This window comes from Neopsephotus bourkii, unplaced genomic scaffold, assembly GCF_033783945.1.
Source record: "Neopsephotus bourkii isolate Nb327-2 ecotype Australia unplaced genomic scaffold, CSIRO-AGI_Nbou_v1 NB_1346, whole genome shotgun sequence".
Lineage (NCBI taxonomy): Eukaryota > Metazoa > Chordata > Aves > Psittaciformes > Psittacidae > Neopsephotus > Neopsephotus bourkii.
This window is the reverse complement of record NW_026901826.1, coordinates 4,735,211-4,754,279: the sequence shown is the minus strand read 5'-3', so window position 1 is coordinate 4,754,279 and position 19,069 is coordinate 4,735,211. Positions and strand designations below refer to the sequence as shown.

The 19,069-nt window shown below is 45.3% G+C and overlaps 1 protein-coding gene across 3 annotated transcripts in view; it reads left to right on the top strand.

Annotated features, from left to right (window-relative positions):
- The first annotated feature begins 6,450 nt into the window (after nt 1–6,450).
- CD99 (CD99 molecule (Xg blood group)) overlaps nt 6,451–19,069 on the top strand; it is a 31,694-nt gene continuing 19,075 nt past the window's right edge. The window contains exon 1 of one of the 3 annotated variants that reach the window (XM_061366528.1): nt 6,451–6,737. In XM_061366528.1, coding sequence (XP_061222512.1) covers nt 6,674–6,737 — 64 coding nt within the window. In that variant the 5' untranslated portion in view covers nt 6,451–6,673. The remainder of the gene's footprint in view (nt 6,738–19,069) is intronic. The other 2 variants (XM_061366527.1, XM_061366526.1) reach the window with 2 other exon arrangements.

Genomic DNA, 19,069 nt, shown 5'->3' with positions numbered 1-19,069 from the left:
AGGAGACTGACTCTGGGAATTCCCCCATTTAAAGCACTGCAAGTTTTTCACTGCCATGATTCTGCATTCATTTATATAGCTTGGTCTTTTTGAGGACAGTATCTACCTGTCCTGGTGCACAGGCACCAAAGTGAGTATCCTTCCATACACATGCATAACTTAGTGGCTTGAGCTTCTTTGGGTCACTGACTCCATAGCCAATCTGTGCAATGATAGAGACCACTGCTTTTCTAACTACACCTGGGCCTGAAGCATAAATTTAAAAGCTTTAATCATAGAGTCTTAGAATCCCAGAATGGTTTGGGTTGGAAGGGTCCTTAAAAACCTTCTAGTCCAACTCCCGCTATGGGCAGGGACACCTTCCACTAGACCTGATTACACTAGACTACCCTTTGTCCTATCACTACCATCATAAGAGTCCCTCCCCATCTTTCCTGTAGGCTACCTGTAACGAAGTGCAACAACAGTACACTTCATGACACTCTGGAACAGCTGCTTCTTTGATTCTATAACACATGACTAGCTTATGCCCGTCTTACACTGTAGACAGCTGAAGTTACCAAAAGCATTTGCCATAGCATCTTAATGAAAGATCCTTACATGAAGATCTAAGCAAGAAACAGAGAAATTTTTATCAGTGCAGTTCAGAAGATTTTGCCTTAATGTGATACATCTCGCATGCGTACACAAAACCTGTTACAGACAAAATGCCTTCACAAATGGCTGATAAATTCTTGCAATGTTTGTCAGATCTGCTCACCTCTTCCAAAAACCCAGCTACACCCTCACTGTGTTTATGAACCTGATGAGACACATAATCTGTGCTACGTAAGGGAGCTGGAGATACAAAAGACAACAAAACATGTAAGAACAATTCTCTCTCATTAAACTTTAGCTTTCTTCCCTGTGGTTTTCTACCCTGAGCCTTCCACACAGGACATAACTTGGGGTTAGCTAATACGATAAACACAGAAACTCTTAAACCCTGGTAGTCTTAAAATTCATGCAGGTTTGCCGAGGTGAGCAGCTCCACAGAGGAGCCTTCAGCACCGGAGCGAGAGAAAACCCCGCGTCCAGGAGCCTCCGTTGTGAGCGGCGACAACCACCGAGAGAGCCTCCAGCCCCCGTCAGGCCTTGCCCGGGAGCCGCCAGCTCCGCTGAGGCGGGCAGTGATTCACAAGGGGCGGTGCCAGGAGGGGCGGCCCTGCCCTGAGTGGGGAAAGCCCGCCCCAGGGAGCGCGGGAACAGAGCGTGGCGCGGAAGTTGGCGGCGGGAGCGGGAGCGGGTGGCGGGTGGGAGGGTGCATGCCCTGGTCTCCTGAGGGGAGGGTGCACGGTGGGCAGGGCTGGGCTCGGCTCGGCTCGGTGCGCCCTGGTGGATGCCCTCCTGCAACAGGGGCTGAGCTGCGGGACATTGTCAGTACCTGAAAGATGTCAGGGGAGCTGAGCGGGAGCTGGGCTGCTTGATCCAGGCCCAAACTGCGCTGGGGTCACAAGCGTCCACCATAGCACATCCAGAAAAGGAGGAGGGCAGTAATCCAGGAAGCTGGGAGCTAGTAGCAGAAAAAAGGAACCAACAAAAAAAGGAGTAAGAGGTGATTGGCCTGCTGTAATCAGCGCTGGTGCAGGCTCACCTTGCGTACTGGGTGCCGTTCTAGGCCCCACCATTTAAGAAGAATATGAAGGGCCTTGAATACATCCAGGAGGGCAACAAATCAGGTGACAGGGCTGGCTGGAAGGTATGGCCTGTGAGGAGCGCCCGAGAGCACTGGGTTTCTTTAGTTTGGAGAAGAGGAGGCTGAGGGGTGACCTCATTGCTCTCCCCAAGGTCCCAAGAAGGGGAAATGGAGAGGGAAGTACTGATCTCTTCTAACTGGGAACCACTGACAGGACGTGTGCGAATGGTTCAGAGCTGCACCAGGGGTAGAGTATTCATGAGGAAGCATTCCTTTACTTAGAGGGTGGCCAAAAGCTGGAACAGGCTTCCTAGAGAGGTGACCAATGCTCTATGCTCATCAGTGTTTCAGAGGCATTTGGACAATGCCCTTAATAACAAGCTTTAACTTTTGGTGAGCCCTAAAGGGGTCAAGCAGTTGGACTTGATAATCATTGTAGGTCTCTTCCAACTTCCATTTTTTTTTCCTCCCTAATCCCTTCTTTCCCTAACAGTACATGCTGAGGAAATACTGGACAACATTTCTTCCTAGCCCAGTACTAGTGGAAGGGATTGAATGGGTATCATGTCCCATCACAGGCATTGGCTCTGGCACTTTGTGGAAAGAAGTCCTGTGCCTTCTGATGAGGGTGAGAGATGTCAATTGTCTTTGGATCACTTGAGCATCTGAACAGATTTGCAAAAAACAGGTGCGAATTGGTTTTTATTTGGGTTTCCACAGCATAGCAAAATACCGCATCTCTGATGTCAGTGAGGCTCAAAGATCAAGCCTTCAGCCAGAAGCAGGTTGTGCTCCTAAAGTAAATGGTTGCAGATCTTTTTTATATGGGCAATACCTGCTCATTTCCTTGTGATTTCCCCCACTTCCAACCCCAGCCCTTCCCCAAATACTGGTTTTTAAAAATGCCTGAGTTGTTTCTTTTGGAGAAACGTAACAGAACACAAGCGCCTGAGAACAGCGACACTCCATCAGGAGTCCATCTGGCCCGATGCTCTCTCCAGTGGCACCGCATACCTGTCTAAAAGAGAGTGTATGAGGAGTGCAGGTCTGTCAGGGTTCAGAGTGTGTTCAGAGGCTTCAGTGCCTGGGACTGGCCTCCCTTGGGACCTGCGCTGCAGATGGCCCCTCAGACCTACATCAGAGCTTGTCATGCAGAACTATATGCATAACGTATCATAGCTGTTTTGTACTATTCCGTTCCATTCCCTGCACTCACAGTGAGTTGCATAATGATGAGACCGTTATTTACATGAAATGCCAAGGGGTTTTCAGCACCAAAACCACTTTCAAGGACACAGGGTTACATGTGGAAAGTGTATTTTGTTTATTTATAAAGTTCTTTTATTTAGTTCAGTTTATCTTAGTCAATTTTAGTCTCATTTAGTTTAGATTACATTTTCTTTTTCTAAGTCTTTCAGAGAGGTGCCCTCGTGGTGGCAGAGCAGCGCAAGAACCCTGCCAGAATGGGCCAGGCAAGACATGACAAGGGGTGGTACTCAGTGCTACAGAGGACAGCAGCAGGTCCTGGGGCCACCCTGGGAGTCCAGAAGGCTGCCTCACCCCAGATGCGGCGCATGAGGGCCACCTGCATGGAGCACGAGCCACTGCCTTTGGGACACCATGACTCAAAGGATCCCTATGAAGGGGCTGTGCTCGGCTGCGAAGGAGGCAAAAACCCCTGGGTACATTTGCTGGTCTACCCTGGGAAGAAAAAAGCCCTTCCCCCCCCGCCCCCCCCAGCTGCAGGACACAAGGGGCCATCTTCGTGGAGCATGAGCACCAGGTGACAACCAAGCCAGAACGAACTGAGGAGCCCTGACAAGCGGTCATGCTCAGTGCTCAGAGGAAGTCAAAAAACCCCCGGGGACCAGTGCCAACCTGCCCCGGGGGAAAATTCCTTCCTGACCCCAGTGCTGGTGATCGGCCACTCCCTGAGCACATGAGCAAGACCTGCTCCTGGTCCATGAGCTGGTTATGGCTCTAAGGGGACACTGGCACTGCCTTTTCTGCCTCCACCTGGAGCCATCTTAAGGACTTCCAACAATAGCAAAATGCCGCTGGCCTGATCAACCCTGGCGGCAAGAACCTTTCCTGTGCCTGGCAGTGGGAGTTCCAAAGCACTGTGCCATCTGTGGATCCTGTTTCTAATGGCTACTGCCCGCTATCTCCCCAGAAGACGAGGATGACAGTCTCCTCAAAGACTAAGGCAAGATTTCCATCCATCCAATGAGCTGGGAGTGTGGTCCCTCCAGGAGCTGGAGCAGCAGAGAACCTCCAGCAGCTCTGTGCAGCTTCAGGCAGTCTTCCCTCCTCAGCCCCTCCAAGTAATTCCAACAGTGCCTCAAGGAATTCCTCTTGGGTGCTTTCAGGCTGCTAGCCCTGTCCTGGTGGCAGTGCCAGGAATTCTCTGAGGGACACCACTCGTAACTGGTCTCTAGCCGGACATTGAGCCATTGACCACAACTCTTTGTGTGCAGCCATCCAGCCAGTTCTTTATCCACCGAGTGGTCCATTCATCAAATTGATGTCTCTAATCCCAGGCACAGCTACAGGCTGGGCAGAGAAGAGATTCAGAGCAGCCCTGTGGAGAAGGACTTGGGGGTGCTGGTCGATAAGAAAATGAACATGAGCCAGCAGTGTGCGCTTGCAGCCCAGAAAGCCAACCGTATCCTGGGCTGCATCAAAAGGAGCGTGACCAGCAGGTTGAAGGAGGTGATCCTGCCCCTTTATTCTGCTCTCGTGAGACCTCACTTGGAGTATTGTGTGCAGTTCTGGTGTCCTCAACATAAAAAGGACATCGAACTGTTGGAACAAGTCCAGAGGAGGACCACGAGAATGATCAGGGGACTGGAGCACCTCCCAGATGAAGATCGGCTGAGAAAGTTGGGGCTGTTCAGCCTGGAGAAGAGAAGGCTGCTTGGAGACCTCATAGCAGCCTTCCAGCATCAGAAGGGGGCATATAGGGATGCTGGGGATGGACTCTTCATTAGGGACTGTAGTGGTAGGACAAGGGGTAATGGGTTCAAACTTAAACAGGGGAAGTTTAGATTGGATATAAGGAGGAAATTCTTTCCTGTTAGGGTGGTGAGGCACTGGAATAGGTTACCCCAGGAGGTTGTGAATGCTCCATCCCTGGCCGTGTTCAAGGCCAGGTTGGACGAGGCCTTGGATAATATGGTTTAGAGCGAGGTGTCCCTGCCCATGGCAGGGGGGTTGGAACTTGATGATCTTAAGGTCCTTTCCAACCCTAACTATTCTGTGATTCTATGATTCTATGACCAGCATTGTTACTAAATTATATTTATTTTTACAGGTGAGTTGGCTTTACACGTGGAAGAACAAAGCCTGGGTGTTTTTCTGATCAAAGTTTTACACGTAGAAGAGCTGGTAACCACAAATTATGAAACTCATTTTCACAGTATGTCAGTGAAACAGATCGGATTAGTAAGACTGAAACAAAAAAAAATACCCTGATATTCATAAATCTGAAAAATGTATTAGCTATAAAGTGGCTAGTGCCAGCAAACTGTACCCCTGCCTCAAGGATTGAACTAAGTGGAAAAACCACTAGCTCCAGTGCAAAGCAGTCATCTCACATCTGTTCTAACAGGAAGTTGCTTTTATCTCATCTTGTCCTGGGTTTAAAAGTGGCAGTCGTTTTTCTCTTTCTTGGTAGCTGGTGCAGTGCTGTGTTTTGACTTTCGGGCTGGGAACGGAGCTGAAAAAAATGATGTTTTGGTTTGGCCAAGGACTTTGTGAGCCTCATGCTCTGCCAGGGAGGAGGGGAAGCCGGGAGGAAGCAGAGACAGGACACCTGACCCAAACTGACCAAAGAAGTATTCCATACCACAGCACGTCATGGCCAGGAGGTAACTGGGAGTGACCTGGAAGGGGCTAGGGGGGACTGCAGGGTTGGAGGAGGTATCAGTCGGTGCTTGGTCGGGCTGGGGGGAGCAAGTTATCGGTCACCTGGTGATGGGGTGTTGTATTCTCTTCCCTTGTTATTTCCTTTATCATTACTATTATTGGTGGTAGCAGCAGTGATTTGTGTTATACCTTAGTTACTAAACTGTTCTTATCTCATCCCGTGGGAGTTGCATTTCTTTTTGATTCTCCTCTCCGTTCCCCCAGGAGTAGGGGGAGGGCAAGAAGGGGGGGAGTGGGTAACAAGCTGTCTGGCTGGGTTTAAACCACGACACATCTGAAGGTGGGAACTTTGACAAAGACTAATTCTGGAAACAAGAAGCTACAGGGCCCTGATCTGGCGTGGTAATTTCAGTGAGATAACTAGGCTTTTTCTGTTACTTCTGCAATCCTGAGGAAAACAAAGACCAAAAAAGTGTTTTGGTATGATGTACTTTAACACAGAAGCATGCAGTACTCTGAGGAGTACCAATTCTTGTTCTGTTTGTCAAGACAGCAACTTCTTAGATCATAGAATCATAGAATAGTTAGGGTTGGAAAGGACCTTAAGATCAAGTTCCAACCCCCCTGCCATGGGCAGGGACACCTTGCTCTAAACCATATTACCCAAGGCCTCGTCCAACCTAGCCTTGAACACTGCCAGGGATGACACACCCGCATGTCCCAAAGCCGTGCTCCTGCTTCAGCCCGCCGGAGCCGAGACGACTCGACTCGACCCGTCCCGCACGTGAAACCCGGCTCCCGGCCTCAGCCCGCCGAGGAACAGGACTCTAGTCACCGCCCTCCCCTAAGGAGAGCTGCGGGCGCCCCAACACCCCGAGGACAGGCTCACACACTGCAGCACCATTCCGCCACCGCGGCGGGCAGGAGCGGCTGGCACCCTCCCAACCAGGAGAAGCCCCGAAGGGAAAGGCGGCTACCGCCCTTCTCCTCCTCCCCTGACAGCGCAGCTGCCTGGGCGTGTACTGCGCGGCGCACCCAGACCGCGTACGGTGCCGCCCTTCGGCCAAGCGGGAGCAGCTGTAGCGGTCAGGGAGCGGGCGGCGTGTGAGGCAGGCAGGCAGGCAGGCAGTCATGCAGCGTTGGAGGCTACTTCCCGTGGTGGTGGTGTTGCTCGCCGTCTTGGTCACGGCCCAAGGTGAGGATGGGCGGGCGCAGGGTAGCGGTCTTGCCGCAGACCCCTGGGGGGGGACTGCTGGTCTGTCTTTTGTTCCCGGGGCAGGGGTCGAGCGCTGTCGCTCGGCACAGAGGAGAGGGGCGTCGGCGGAGCGGCCCCGAGGACGAGAGGAGCACGGGATGGAGCCGGGCGGGTACCCGGGCGCTGGCTGCTCATGTCTGTCTGGGGCAGGGAAACGGCGCGCTCTCCTTTCAGCCTTTTTTTTTGTTTGTTTGTTTGTTTGTTTGTTGTTGTTGTTTTGTGTTTGGTTTGCCTTTTTTCCACTGTTAACTTAACTGGAAAAGTATTCCTAAGTTTTCTGTTTTATTCCGGGACTGGAAACTCTGTCGTTTTTTGAGTCTTTTCGGTAAACACGTGGCACTCGCCCCACTGGGGTCGTTGGGTGCGCAGGGTCCGTGAAGGAGGCTTGAAGGGGGTCTCGGGGCGGCGGGGAGCTCTGCTGGAGCTCGGCTTCCATTTTAGGAAAGAAAGCAGAGTTACGGCAAGTTGAGTGCATCAGGCAGTTAGTTACTCACCACAAAGTGCCGTCACACTATAGACCTTAAAAACAAACTAAATATACTATGGCGAAACAGCAGAGTAAAACACACCACTGTATTTTCTGATAAGCTGCTCATGGCTTCAGCGTGTGTCAGGGATGATTCTTCTGAACGGTGATAGAAACGGTGTGTATATAATAAATAGCACGTTAGTATTTGGTATAAGAAAACAGTTTCGGTGGGGGAGAAAAGAAGCAAAGTTCCCAGTACCTGGGGGTCGGTTTTTTTTTTCAGGAGGAAGATTCCTAAACTGGAATATGCCATGCAAATTGTTATTTCCTGTTTATATAACTTATTTCTAAGAAACCTTTTTTTTTTTTTTACCGTGTTATTATGAATACTCAGTGCTATGCCTAGGCGTTTTCTTTCCAGTGCTTTGTAAAAGCAGCACTTAAATATCTGTCTCTTTGACTGGAAGCTGTATATAATGTATGCAGGATAAGCAGCTTGGAGTCAAGCCCATTTGACTTCAGTTCTTATGCTGTGGCCTTACTGTAGTCTTAACTGGTAGGTTAGCAAAGCTGAGCTCTTGGACAACTAGTACAATTTTACAGAAACCACCTTTAAATCTGACAGATGATTCAGGCTGCTGACATTTAGATATCATCTTACTGCCGAAGTGGGAAACTCGATTCTTTTCCTCTGCAAGCAGCCCTCACATTTGCGGACAGCAAGATATTTGGTGTGATGCTCTTAAGATGTGGAAGTTATCTGGTGTGACTCAAAAGAATTCTTCCTAAGCTTTCTGCCAAGAAGTTTGGAGGTGAATAAAGTCTGTCTGGTTTCTGCTTCACTGGAGGGGAAGTGCCCAGAAAATGCCTTCAGGGCTTTTGTTTTGAATTCTGAGGAAATGATCCTGCATTTTTGACAGATTGCTCTGAAAAACTGCTTAGTTTATGTGCATACTATTGACTGCTGATAACACAAGCTAAGTAGATAGGTTATAATTAGTTTTGACGCTTTTTCCTTACACAAAATGCATAAGAATTCAAGAACTGTTGAGAATGTCAGCCTGGGGAGGGTGGGGCCCTCCAGGGGAATTTCACATTTCTAGTGGTGCAAGCTTACATTAAAATGAAGGCAAAACCTGCATGACATACTTTTGAGAACATTGATGTCACTGTTGGCAGGCTGTCTGTAGTCTGAATTTGTAGAACTGCTATGGAAAGTTAAGGGTCTTGCCTTACAACCAGCTCAGCTGTTGTGTGACAGTTTGGAGGTGACTGGTTTCACTGGGACTGCTCGCTTTCACAATTTGAGCGGATGAGTGTGTGCCTCTGGACTGAGAATTTGTGATCAGATCATCCATTTTAGGCACGTGAAAGCTGCTAGCAGGATTTGAATTTATTATTAAGCAAGGGTGAACTTTGTTATTTGAGCTTGCTTAGAAAACGAGCTTGCAGTTTTAACCCCAGAACTGGTATTAAAGTGTTGTCTCATTTGCCAAGTACGAGCTCTCCAAGTAAGGCAAAGCTGGAATTTAGACATTGTTGGGGCTGCATCCAGAAGAAGGTTGAATGTGAGTTCTTCTATCATCAGTTTCTACAGTCAGTCTGACAGCTTGCCCTTGCTGAGGAGTGAGATCTTTCCATTTCTCTCCCCCTTTGGTCCAGTGCCCACTGGGGCCTGTACTGAGATGATTCAGCTTGATAAATCAGCAAGTGACTAATCTGATGCATTGAGTTTGCTCTGCAGTATTTGAGTGTTGAACCCAGCACAAAGGAGTGGCAGGGTCGAGCATAGGAGAGTGGAAATGCGGTGGGAGTGGGATGGGGCAAGTGTGTGTGGGGGGGGGTGGCAGGAGGCTGCCTGCTTCTGTGGGGCATGACGCTGATTCAGCCATCTTGCATCTCCAAAATCACTGGGTAGCCCAGTATCTTAAGTTTAGGCATCTGGTTTTCAGAATACAACAACAACAACGTATTAGGTAGCAGATCTTCTGTACAATTAGTAGGAAGGGCACAGCAGAAGGAAAGCTAAACAGAAGAATTCATACATGATGAGCAGCAGAGAACTGCTGCATGCAGACACAAGGCTCAAAAGTCTCCCTTTCTACTGGAGAAAGATAAAGGCATAAAAAGCTGTCTTCTGACTGAGGATCTCTAGTTTGGACTGAAGAATGTATTATTTAAGTATTCTTTGCAAGGATTGAGTAGAGTTTGTTGATTGAAACACAGTTGTGGTAGTGAGCACCAGGAGGCAAGCAAAATATGTGCTAGAAGCTGAGGTATCTATGTTGTATGATCAGTAGCCTAGGTTAAGTTACAGGTAGATATCTCTTCTTTGTATAACTACTATAATGATAGGGCTATGAGCAAAAGGAAGAAAACACTTGTGCCCCTGACTTATTGCTGAGGCAAGTCAGTGTTGAGAAAAATGACTAGTTGGATGAAAGATGGTGGAAAGAGCATGTGTGTAATCAAGTAGATGGAGCTTTTCAGCTGGAGGCTGATCTCTGCTTTGTGGGCTCTGGAGTTGTTTGCTGTTTAGATCTGATTAAAAAACAACAACAGCAACAACAAAAAAACCCAAGCCCACACCAAACAAAAAAACCCCAAACAAACACAACACAACTTACTTTCAGTTGAACAGTTTTAGTAGCAGTGCTAGTGTGCACACATGTCAGCATGAACTTGGAAGGTGCAACACATGTTTCTGCATCTTTCTATGTACTCCAATTTGAAATGGCTAAGAGGTTGTTTGTTGTTCTTTTTTAATGAGGTGGTATTTATATAAAATGGCCACTGTACTGCTAAATCGAAATGACATCACTGCAGCAATCCCTAATCTTTCCCTAGTTACAGTGATTTAACTTGGCAGGAGGCAAGCATGACTCAGCCTACTGCTGTCCAGCCAAGACCAATTTCAGTTATTTTCCTGATGTTACTCTGGCACATGTGGTGGGGTTGCCTGCGCTTGAGAAGGGACTCTGCTTTACCTCTTGCTGTCTTCAACCTCACTGCAGTTGACTTGTATTTCATCAGGAGACAGCTGTGTTAGTGAAATGTAGTAATAATAGTAATCTTGATCAGTTAAGATCATCTTGCCAGGGGCAAGCCTCTTTCTTTTAGCCGAACTGTTTTCCATGCTCTAGCAGGGAGACCTACTCTTTGAAGTCTAATAATATTTGAGAGAATATTATGAGCAAAACAGTCTCAACTCAGGAAACTTTTACTTAAGTTAGTTTACAGTCAGTTAACCTAAACTTCTGCTGATGCCTTTGGGCACTGAGAGAAAGAAAATGATCCATCAAACCCCTGAGATCCTCCCCCTTCCCTGCATTTAGCTTAAGCCAAGCACCCCTCCCAGCCCATCCTGGTTTTTGCTGCAGGTTATGTTCAGCCCATCCCCTGCTCCTTCAGTGATATGACAGGCAGAGCAGGAAGGCCATACCCCTCATGGTTTCTTTATGCTGCTCCTCCTTGCTTCCTCCTGATTTTCCTTTGCTACTCTTTGCTTCTGAGTGTTCCTGCCCCAGTGAGGGTTGCTTGTGGTCCCTCAGGGCTGCCAATGCTCTGGTGTGGGTGTGGCTCCAGTATCAGTAGCCCACAGCTGCAGTCCATCAAGGGTGCCGTTTCTCTGATGTAGATGGTTCATAGCTGCAGTTCCTCAGGGACATACCGTGTTGGCATGGAACCTTTCCTGCCAAGAGCGCATTTCCTGCCATGGCCCTTCTGCAAGTCTTTCAGACTTGTGTTTCCTGTACCTGCTGGCTGAAGCTGTTTCTGCCATGGCCCTTCTGCAAGTCTTTCAGACTTGTGTTTCCTGTACCTGCTGGCTGAAGCTGTTTCTTATTCTTGCTTGTGTTCAAGCAAGGATATTCTGTGCTCCTCTGATCAACTGAAGGTTTGATGCATACTGTTCGTATCAGTGCCAATGTGACATGACAGTAGGTAATACCAGGAAGTTCATGGCCTCTTCCCAGGCAGGGCATCCTGCACCCTCTGCTGCTGAAACCCTGCCTAGTTCATGTCCTGTATATTCCTGAGCAGCGTGTGCCTATGAACTGTTTGGACATATACATCTTGTGTCTGCAAAACACATGGCATAGTTTCTAAGATGAAATGAGATTACTTATCGTATGTAGCAGCACATATTTAATTTCATTGTCACTTTTCCAAAGGCCGCCTACTAGGTATTTTCTGGTCTTCAAGTGGTAAGGACTCCTTCTTTAGGAATTTAAACTTTTAGGGATTGCTGCATGAAGATAGTAACTTTTTTCTCAATTCTGGTGTTCCCAGGGCTGGCTCATACTTTGCCACCCAACTGAACTTGTGGTGAATGGTTTTCTGCAGGGGTGCTATGACGGGTTTGTACTTCTATGTCAACTAGACCACCCCCCTCCCCACCCCCCCAGCTTTGTAGAGGTGAGATTCCCTTTCCCTGGAGTGTAGTTTGAAGTAAACCATTGTACTGTTTTATCTTTACAGGTGACTGGGGATTAGAGGGCATATGATACCCGCATTCTGCTGCACAATTTTCCCCTCATTCTTGGACAGCTGTGGTTTTGAAATGACTGCTGCTGTCTGAATCTAGCCAAAGCTGCATTCCAGCATACCAACCAATACGCTTGTTTGTTCCATCTAGGGTGCTGCCTACATTTTCTGTCCCAAGTAGAAAAGTTCCTAGCAATGCATTTCTAGTTTTGCCACTGTGATGACACAGCACGTACTGGTGTTGCTGAAGAGAAGGGGACAGTCTACTTGCCAGGCTTCTTCACACACATACTGGTTCATCGTTCGTACTTTCCATGTATGTTATATTATTCCACAGATCACACTGTGGTATGTCACACTGCTTGGTTGCTTGCGCGATGGCTTCCTGAGACAAGTCTAAGCTGTGTTCTCTGCCTCAGTACATAAGCAGCAGTGGTCCTGCCTCACTAAAAATAGCTCTCTTTTGTGCTCACACCCTAAATCTATTCTGGCAGATTGATCTAACTGGTCATCCTGATTCTTATGTTTCTCAGATTGCCTTTGAATTTCAGATACTCATTAGCACTCTGTGTTCAAGTAGATGTTTCTCCAAGTAGCTGTTGTATTACTTTCTGTTCTTCTGCTGAAAGTGGTTTTCCTCACTGCTGCTGGTTATCATGATTCCAATCTTTGAACCATTTCTGCACCGCTTTACTGATCACTCAGGAGTCTGAGTATATGCATACGTGGGGCCACCAATGCTCCTGAGCGTGTTCCAAGGTGACTCTGGAGGCAGTTACTTCTGTGAACTGATGGCAGCTTCTTGTCCCTTTGCAGGTGGCACTTTTCCCTGTGGAGGGGCTCCAAGCTGCTTGGAGCCACATTTGCTGCTGTGATTTTACAGGGTCCACCAGTAAACAAACTCTGGTTATTTTCAGCATATAACTCATCATATGATGGGGCATTTTAGAGCCAGAGGAGTCTTCATCTTGTTGATTTGCTGCCCATCGGGCAGTCATTCAAATTGGGAAAAATAAAGGATACTTTTTTCCCATTTCTTAGTACAGCTTTGAGAGTTTTCCTGCTAATTAATAAATAAACATTGCAGTGGGAAAATTCTCTAGAGAGACACTGCTTTAAAGTTTTGTGGATGATGCCATGGCAGATGGTAGGGCTTTTTCCATCCCTTGCAATAGCCAGTTCCAGACATGGCATGCTATTCCAGGTGAAGACAATTGGGGTCTTGCCTCTCCATCCAGAGGGATTGAAAAGAAAGTGTTTGCAACATCAGCTGTAGCATTTGTAATGTTAATCAGCTGTAACAGGTATATTTTTTGGCTTCTGGCTCATGCAAGAGCTGCAGCACGCCTGGAACGACAGTTGCTAATGCAGCAGCTGCATCATTCAAATCTCTGATATCTATTTTTAACTGCCATTCTCCATTATGGAGAGCATCCTTCTGGATTGGCCAAACAGGACTATTGGAAGGTAAATGTGTTTGAGAGCCCCACTCCCCTTGTTTTTCTGGCAATCACTCGCTAATTTCTTTTTAAATCTCACCATCATTTCAATACCTTTTCAGCAAATGGTTTGCATTGCTAATGGAAGAACTTCTGGGTGTATCTATGTACATGCAACATTATTGGGGTCAGTAAGAGTCCTGTAGCTGATTCCCTCCTGTACAAAGTACACTGCCTGTACCAAAAGGCCAGTGCTTTTCTGTCTCATATGTCTGTCTACGTTACTTAAGAAAGTAAAGCCCTAGGAGGGCAGGGGCAGTAAGAGTGGTGGCAACAGGTAGGGGCTACCAGTCTTGTAGCCTCAAGCTGAGGCTCCCTTCCACTAGAGGAAGATGTGTTTTCCCCAGTTACTCTGGGAATAGCTACTTATTCATCACTGCTACACAAGGACAGTAAGGTGCACTGAGCACCAGTATCTGTTAGGGCATGATGTAGATGGGGCCAGCTGGTGCCTGGCCACCTTACCCAGACCACCCAACAAATTTGGTTATCTGCACCTGCTGTCAGACTAGCAACAGACACCCCCCCAGTGCAGTGAATTCAGATGAATTCAGTGAATTCAGAACAGTGGTACAGAGGCTGGGGCAGTTTGAACCGAGCTCCAACTCTGCCCTGTGCTCAGAACACTGGCAATGCTGCATCTCTGGAGGACCTTCTGTTTGACTCATACACACTTTCTCCATTCAGGAGCATCTGTAAGTCCCAGTGTCTATGACAGGGGCATGTAGAATTGCTGTTCTTTCCAGGCATTTTTTCCCAAGATTTACCATACTGACATTACTGGTATTATTCCTGGTCTTGCTGTTAATCCCATTGCATGCTCCCTCCAGGATGGTACCATAGTAGGTCCTTCCTTGGTCAACAGGGATCCTGCCATGTTATCAGCCCCCCGCTACCTAGATGTTGTGAGTTATTCCCAATACAGAGAACCAGTGTTACAGCTTGTGTGTCTTGCTCTTTGCCTATCTCTCTATATTTTATCAGCTGATGGAGTTGTCTGTGCACCTTGCAAAAGTACATTGTGTCAGAAACAGCACTGAATCAGTGTTTCTGCAGACTTGGGGCCAACAGTTCAAAAGCAAGTGTTTGGAAGGTTGCTTGCTATCATAAAAACTAGTTTTAGTTTGTGTTTTCGTATAAAAAAAAAACAACACCAAAAGTCTTGCTTTCTTTGTATGCTTGTAAATTCTGGTCTGGGAAAGATTTCACTGCTTGCTGCAGGAAAACACATTTTTCAGTTCATGGGAATAAGAATTACTGCAGTGATACTAATCACAAACTCCTTTTAAACTGGTTTAGTCTCGGAATTTGATGTGACTGGGGAGCCCAGAAGGTTTCCTACAAAGAATTTCAGAAAGTCATAAGGCACATTCCTGTGACAGTCCAAGAACTTAGTTCTTTGTGGCATCAGGCCTGTTTACGATAGTTTTTTCTATATATATAACAGGTTGGGGTTTTTTTTAAATGTAGAACAGTTCCTCTAAAATACATGATTAAAATGTCAAATGCAGGAATCATTCCAACATATTTTGGGGAAAAGATCATTTTGGAAGAAAACATTTCCATTTTAAGTCAGGTAACCCAACATCGTTGGGTGTTTAATAATCGCAGTTTGTTTCTTTCATAGAGATTTCAGTCACCTGTGATGACTAAACATACTATAAGCATGTAAGAAATGGCATCTTTAACTGTACTTCTGAAAGGAAAGGCTTTTGACTGAGACAGCTGGTAACTAACTGCGGATGTTATTTCTGCTCTACTTTCTTGATAGAGCCCTGCAAAACTCCAGTTGAATCTCATTTCTTCAGAATTTTTCATGAGAAATGTTACTGATTTCTTGTGTGTAAAGTATCCAGAAAGCACATTTCACTCTGAGCCAAAGAGTTTTAATCTTGATAAAATCAAACTTGGTTTATTTTTTTAGGATAGCAGTTGTACTTTTGTCAGATAAATGTTATTATGAAGGATACAAGTTAATCTTTCCATGAAATAGAAGTTCTTTTTGATTCCAACCCTAACTATTCTATGATTCTGTGATTAAACATCCATTGATTTAATTGGTAAAAATCCTATTTTATTTATAAAGCTGTCTTTATATGCTTTTTTGCTTAACCACATAAAATATTGCTTCCATCTTTTCTGTTTGTGAAGAAGTCCAATACTCTGAAAGAAAAAGTAAGTGAAAAATTTTTTAAATTGTAATATTTCCAGGACATCAAATTCTGCAGGTCTGGTTATACTTTGCAATATTGGTAGTATTACTTGTTTTGTTACTGCCAGAAAGAGACTACCCTCTAAACCTTTTCTATCTTCCAGTATCTGAAGGAGGCTTATAAGGATGCTAGCAAGGGACTCTTCATTAGTGACTGTAGTGATAGGATAAGGGGTAATGGGTTAAAACTTAAACAGGGGAAGTTTAGATTGAATATAAGGAGGAAGTTCTTTACTGTAAGGGTGGTGAGGCACTGGAATGGGTTATCCAGGGAACTTGCGAATGCTCTTCATCCCTGGTGGTGTTCAAGGCCAGGTTGGTACAAAGCCTTGGGTGAGATGGTTTAGTGTGAGGTGTCCCTGCCCATGGCAGGGGTGATGATCTTAAGGTCCTTTCCAACCCTAACTATTCTATGATTCTATGATTCTTCTATCTGGAAAAAATGGAGTCACAGTGTTCAGATTTACATTTTACCGCCACTTGTTTGTTCTCTGTGATTTGGAGGAAAATATGGAACCTTTGTGAAGTGATAGTAGTAGCATGATGTGGTGAATTAAAAATAAGTTGGGCAAATGTGCTGGGTAGCGTACAGTTTTTATTAGAGCTGATGCTATTGTTGGAAAAAAAGAAACCGCTCTGGAGTCACACAAGTTGTTATTAAATTTAGAAACAAGAAGTTTCAGGGTAAGACTTGGGGGAATGGTTTGGGGAAGCCTGTGTGGAAAGCTTTTGCATAAGGCTATCTTCTTCTGTATTTCTATATCTCAATCAACCGTTTCTTCCCTCACCTTCAGCTATTCATGCCTGTCTGTATTCCCTCTTTGATGCCAGGAATCTCTGCCTGCTTCTGTGATTCTTAGTATATCCTGAATGCCAGGCATCTTGCAACTGAATCCCTAATATAGTAGTTTCTTCAACTATTCCCTGCCCTCTCCCTCCCCAAATGTTGCAAATGGTTATACAGACATCATCTCTTCAGATCAGATCTGTCCCTTCTTCTCTTGGCCGGGTTTGCATTCTGATTTTCAGTATCCTCCCCCTTCTCTCAAAAACTTCTAAGCTTTCCTTTTTGCTGTTTTGAGCTCTGTAAAGGCCAGCTCTTTACTTTGCTAACTACGGAAAGATGTTGACTTTTCCCCCAAAACCTCAGGGAAGACCTGTGATTGTGCCTGTAGCAAGCTGGTAACTTCTCTACATTCAGACCTATTTGACTCTGTCTCCTTCTTTCTCTTTCCCACCCACAGCTTTTTCTACTCCCTTCCCTTGTGTGTTGCCATTGCATCTTTGTCCCTGGTCTCTGCTGCCAGTCCTGTACCCAAGCACAGTTTCCTTCAGCTTGCAGTTCTTATCCGACCTGAGGACAATTTTTCCATCCACTCCATGCTTTCCTGTGGTGGTGTACAAAACAAGTAAATTTATACTGCAGATTAAAGTCTGGTATGTGTAATAGCTGCCTGCAGGTGATCACCCTGGAATATAAAATCCAGTTTGTGTTAGAAGGTGACAAAGAATCAGAGTGGAGGTGGTGAAACTATTTCTTAGGGTGGACATGGAGAATTCTTGATAAAAGTTTTTGTCTAAATATAGCAGAAATATTTTCACAAGATGCACTTGAACTAAAAGTGCTTATGATTTCACTGTGAACTCATTCCAGATGTTTTCCTGAGTGCATAAACACATTGGAACTATGTAGAACATTGCTTTAGTACTGAAGGGAAGATTTATCTACTTCCTCAAGTAACAATAATGAAGGACGGGCAGTAAAAAAACCCAAACCAACAAAATAACAACAAAAACCCAAACCCTTAAAATGAGAAACAAAAAATAAACTCTCATCTGACAAAACCTGTGCCACATTTCTGGCTTGCCATATGTGGCTGTCACTTAGTTGAGTTCCAACTAATCTATTTAGGTTTTTTATCTGTCTGGTTTGGGCAACTAAAACTAGTTACATTGACTTGAGTGCATGCAGCATCTCTGGATGCATGACTGTCCTTCAGAAATATTTTTTTTTTAGGTACTAATTTTGTGTACATGACACAAACTTAATTGAAGTATCAAAAATAAGCCTTTTCTTGCAGTGTTCCACATTGCCTGAAGAAGCAGGCTGCTGTCATATCACGCATCCTGTGGCTGAAGCTAGCCTGCACAATTCCAGACCAGTATTGGTGTAGTGCAATGGACCGTGAGCTGCAAAATGCTGGCTCACTGAATTGTCATTTAATGCAACTCTGTCTCAGTTAATCACTTGATAGTGAATATGTGTACGAAGAAAAGTGTCACTGGTGCTGCTGAAACATGTCAGCATTTGAAATTTGAGCAGAAAAATAGGTTTTGTTACAAAATGAGTTGATTACTGCCAGAACTGATTCGATCTGAGAGCAATGGATTAAAATAAGAGTTGAATCATTGCAAACCACTGTACTGGGTCTGGTTTTCTCTACCACCCCTTTCTCCACAAGAAACCGTCATTGTAAAACCCAAATTCTTCCTCTTTCTTTCAGCAAAAGCTGTAGTAGCTATTTTAAAGTATGCAGATTGAAAAGGCTGAAAAAATCATTTTAGCCATAGCTGAACAAGCCATGATGAAGAAGAGTCTAGAAAAGCAAAGTCAATTTTACTGTACAGTTAAGGTTTCCAACTAGGTTATGGATTTTGTTTGGATTTTGCTATTAGTGTATAAACTGTATTAAACTGGTAAGATTTCTGTTGAGGAAGGTAAAATAACAGGCCATGAAGCAAGTTGTCAGCTTACAGCTATCAGCAGACATAAAACAATTCTGCTTACTAAGAACCATCATTTCGGTGTACTGCTGTAAAAAATAAGAGCATTCTTGACCTAGTGCATAATGCAATTATGTATCTCAACTAAATTTTATTTTGAAGAAGGAGTTTCTAAATGGAAGGCCATGTTTCATTTGCTTGTTCATAATAAATTATAATTGGAAATCTTTTTCCTTGATCAAAGTGAAGATTATTTACCACTCCTAACTGTTGAGGTTTTGGAGCTTTTACTTCACGCTTTACCAGATCACAAATCTTGGTTACTTAAAGCTTCCTTCTTCCTTGTGCTGACATTTCTTCATCTTGTGCTGAATCTTTCATCTAGTGCAGACCTCCCTAGCCTTTCTGCAGCTGAGCCTCACTGCTGCACTTTCCTATTTGTTCAAGCCCTCTCTGAGACTTCTTCCATCTCTCCTTGCCGAATCCAAGAGGCTGCCAGAGGTGCAGAGTGTGAGCAAATGCAGATACAGACAATCCAAAATGCTGGTGTTTCCTGACCATTTGGTGGGTATGAAAGCCTCCAGTCTATCATCTTACACACTTTATTGCTGTGTAAAGTGTTTTATTGAATTGGGATGAGTAGAAAAAAACACTTAACTCTTGAAGTCCTGGCTTGAGATCACACAATTGCCCTAAAAACACTCCTCTTTTTTTTCACACAAAACTGGGCAGAGTGCTGAACTATACAAATGCACATACAGGTTTTCCGGGCAAAGGGAGGTGAATGTTGTTATTTGAACAGAAGTATAGATAAACTTCTGGTGATAAAATAGCATTAAGTTATGTGTTGTCAGTTTTACTTTCAGGAGAACCAGTGGTTTTA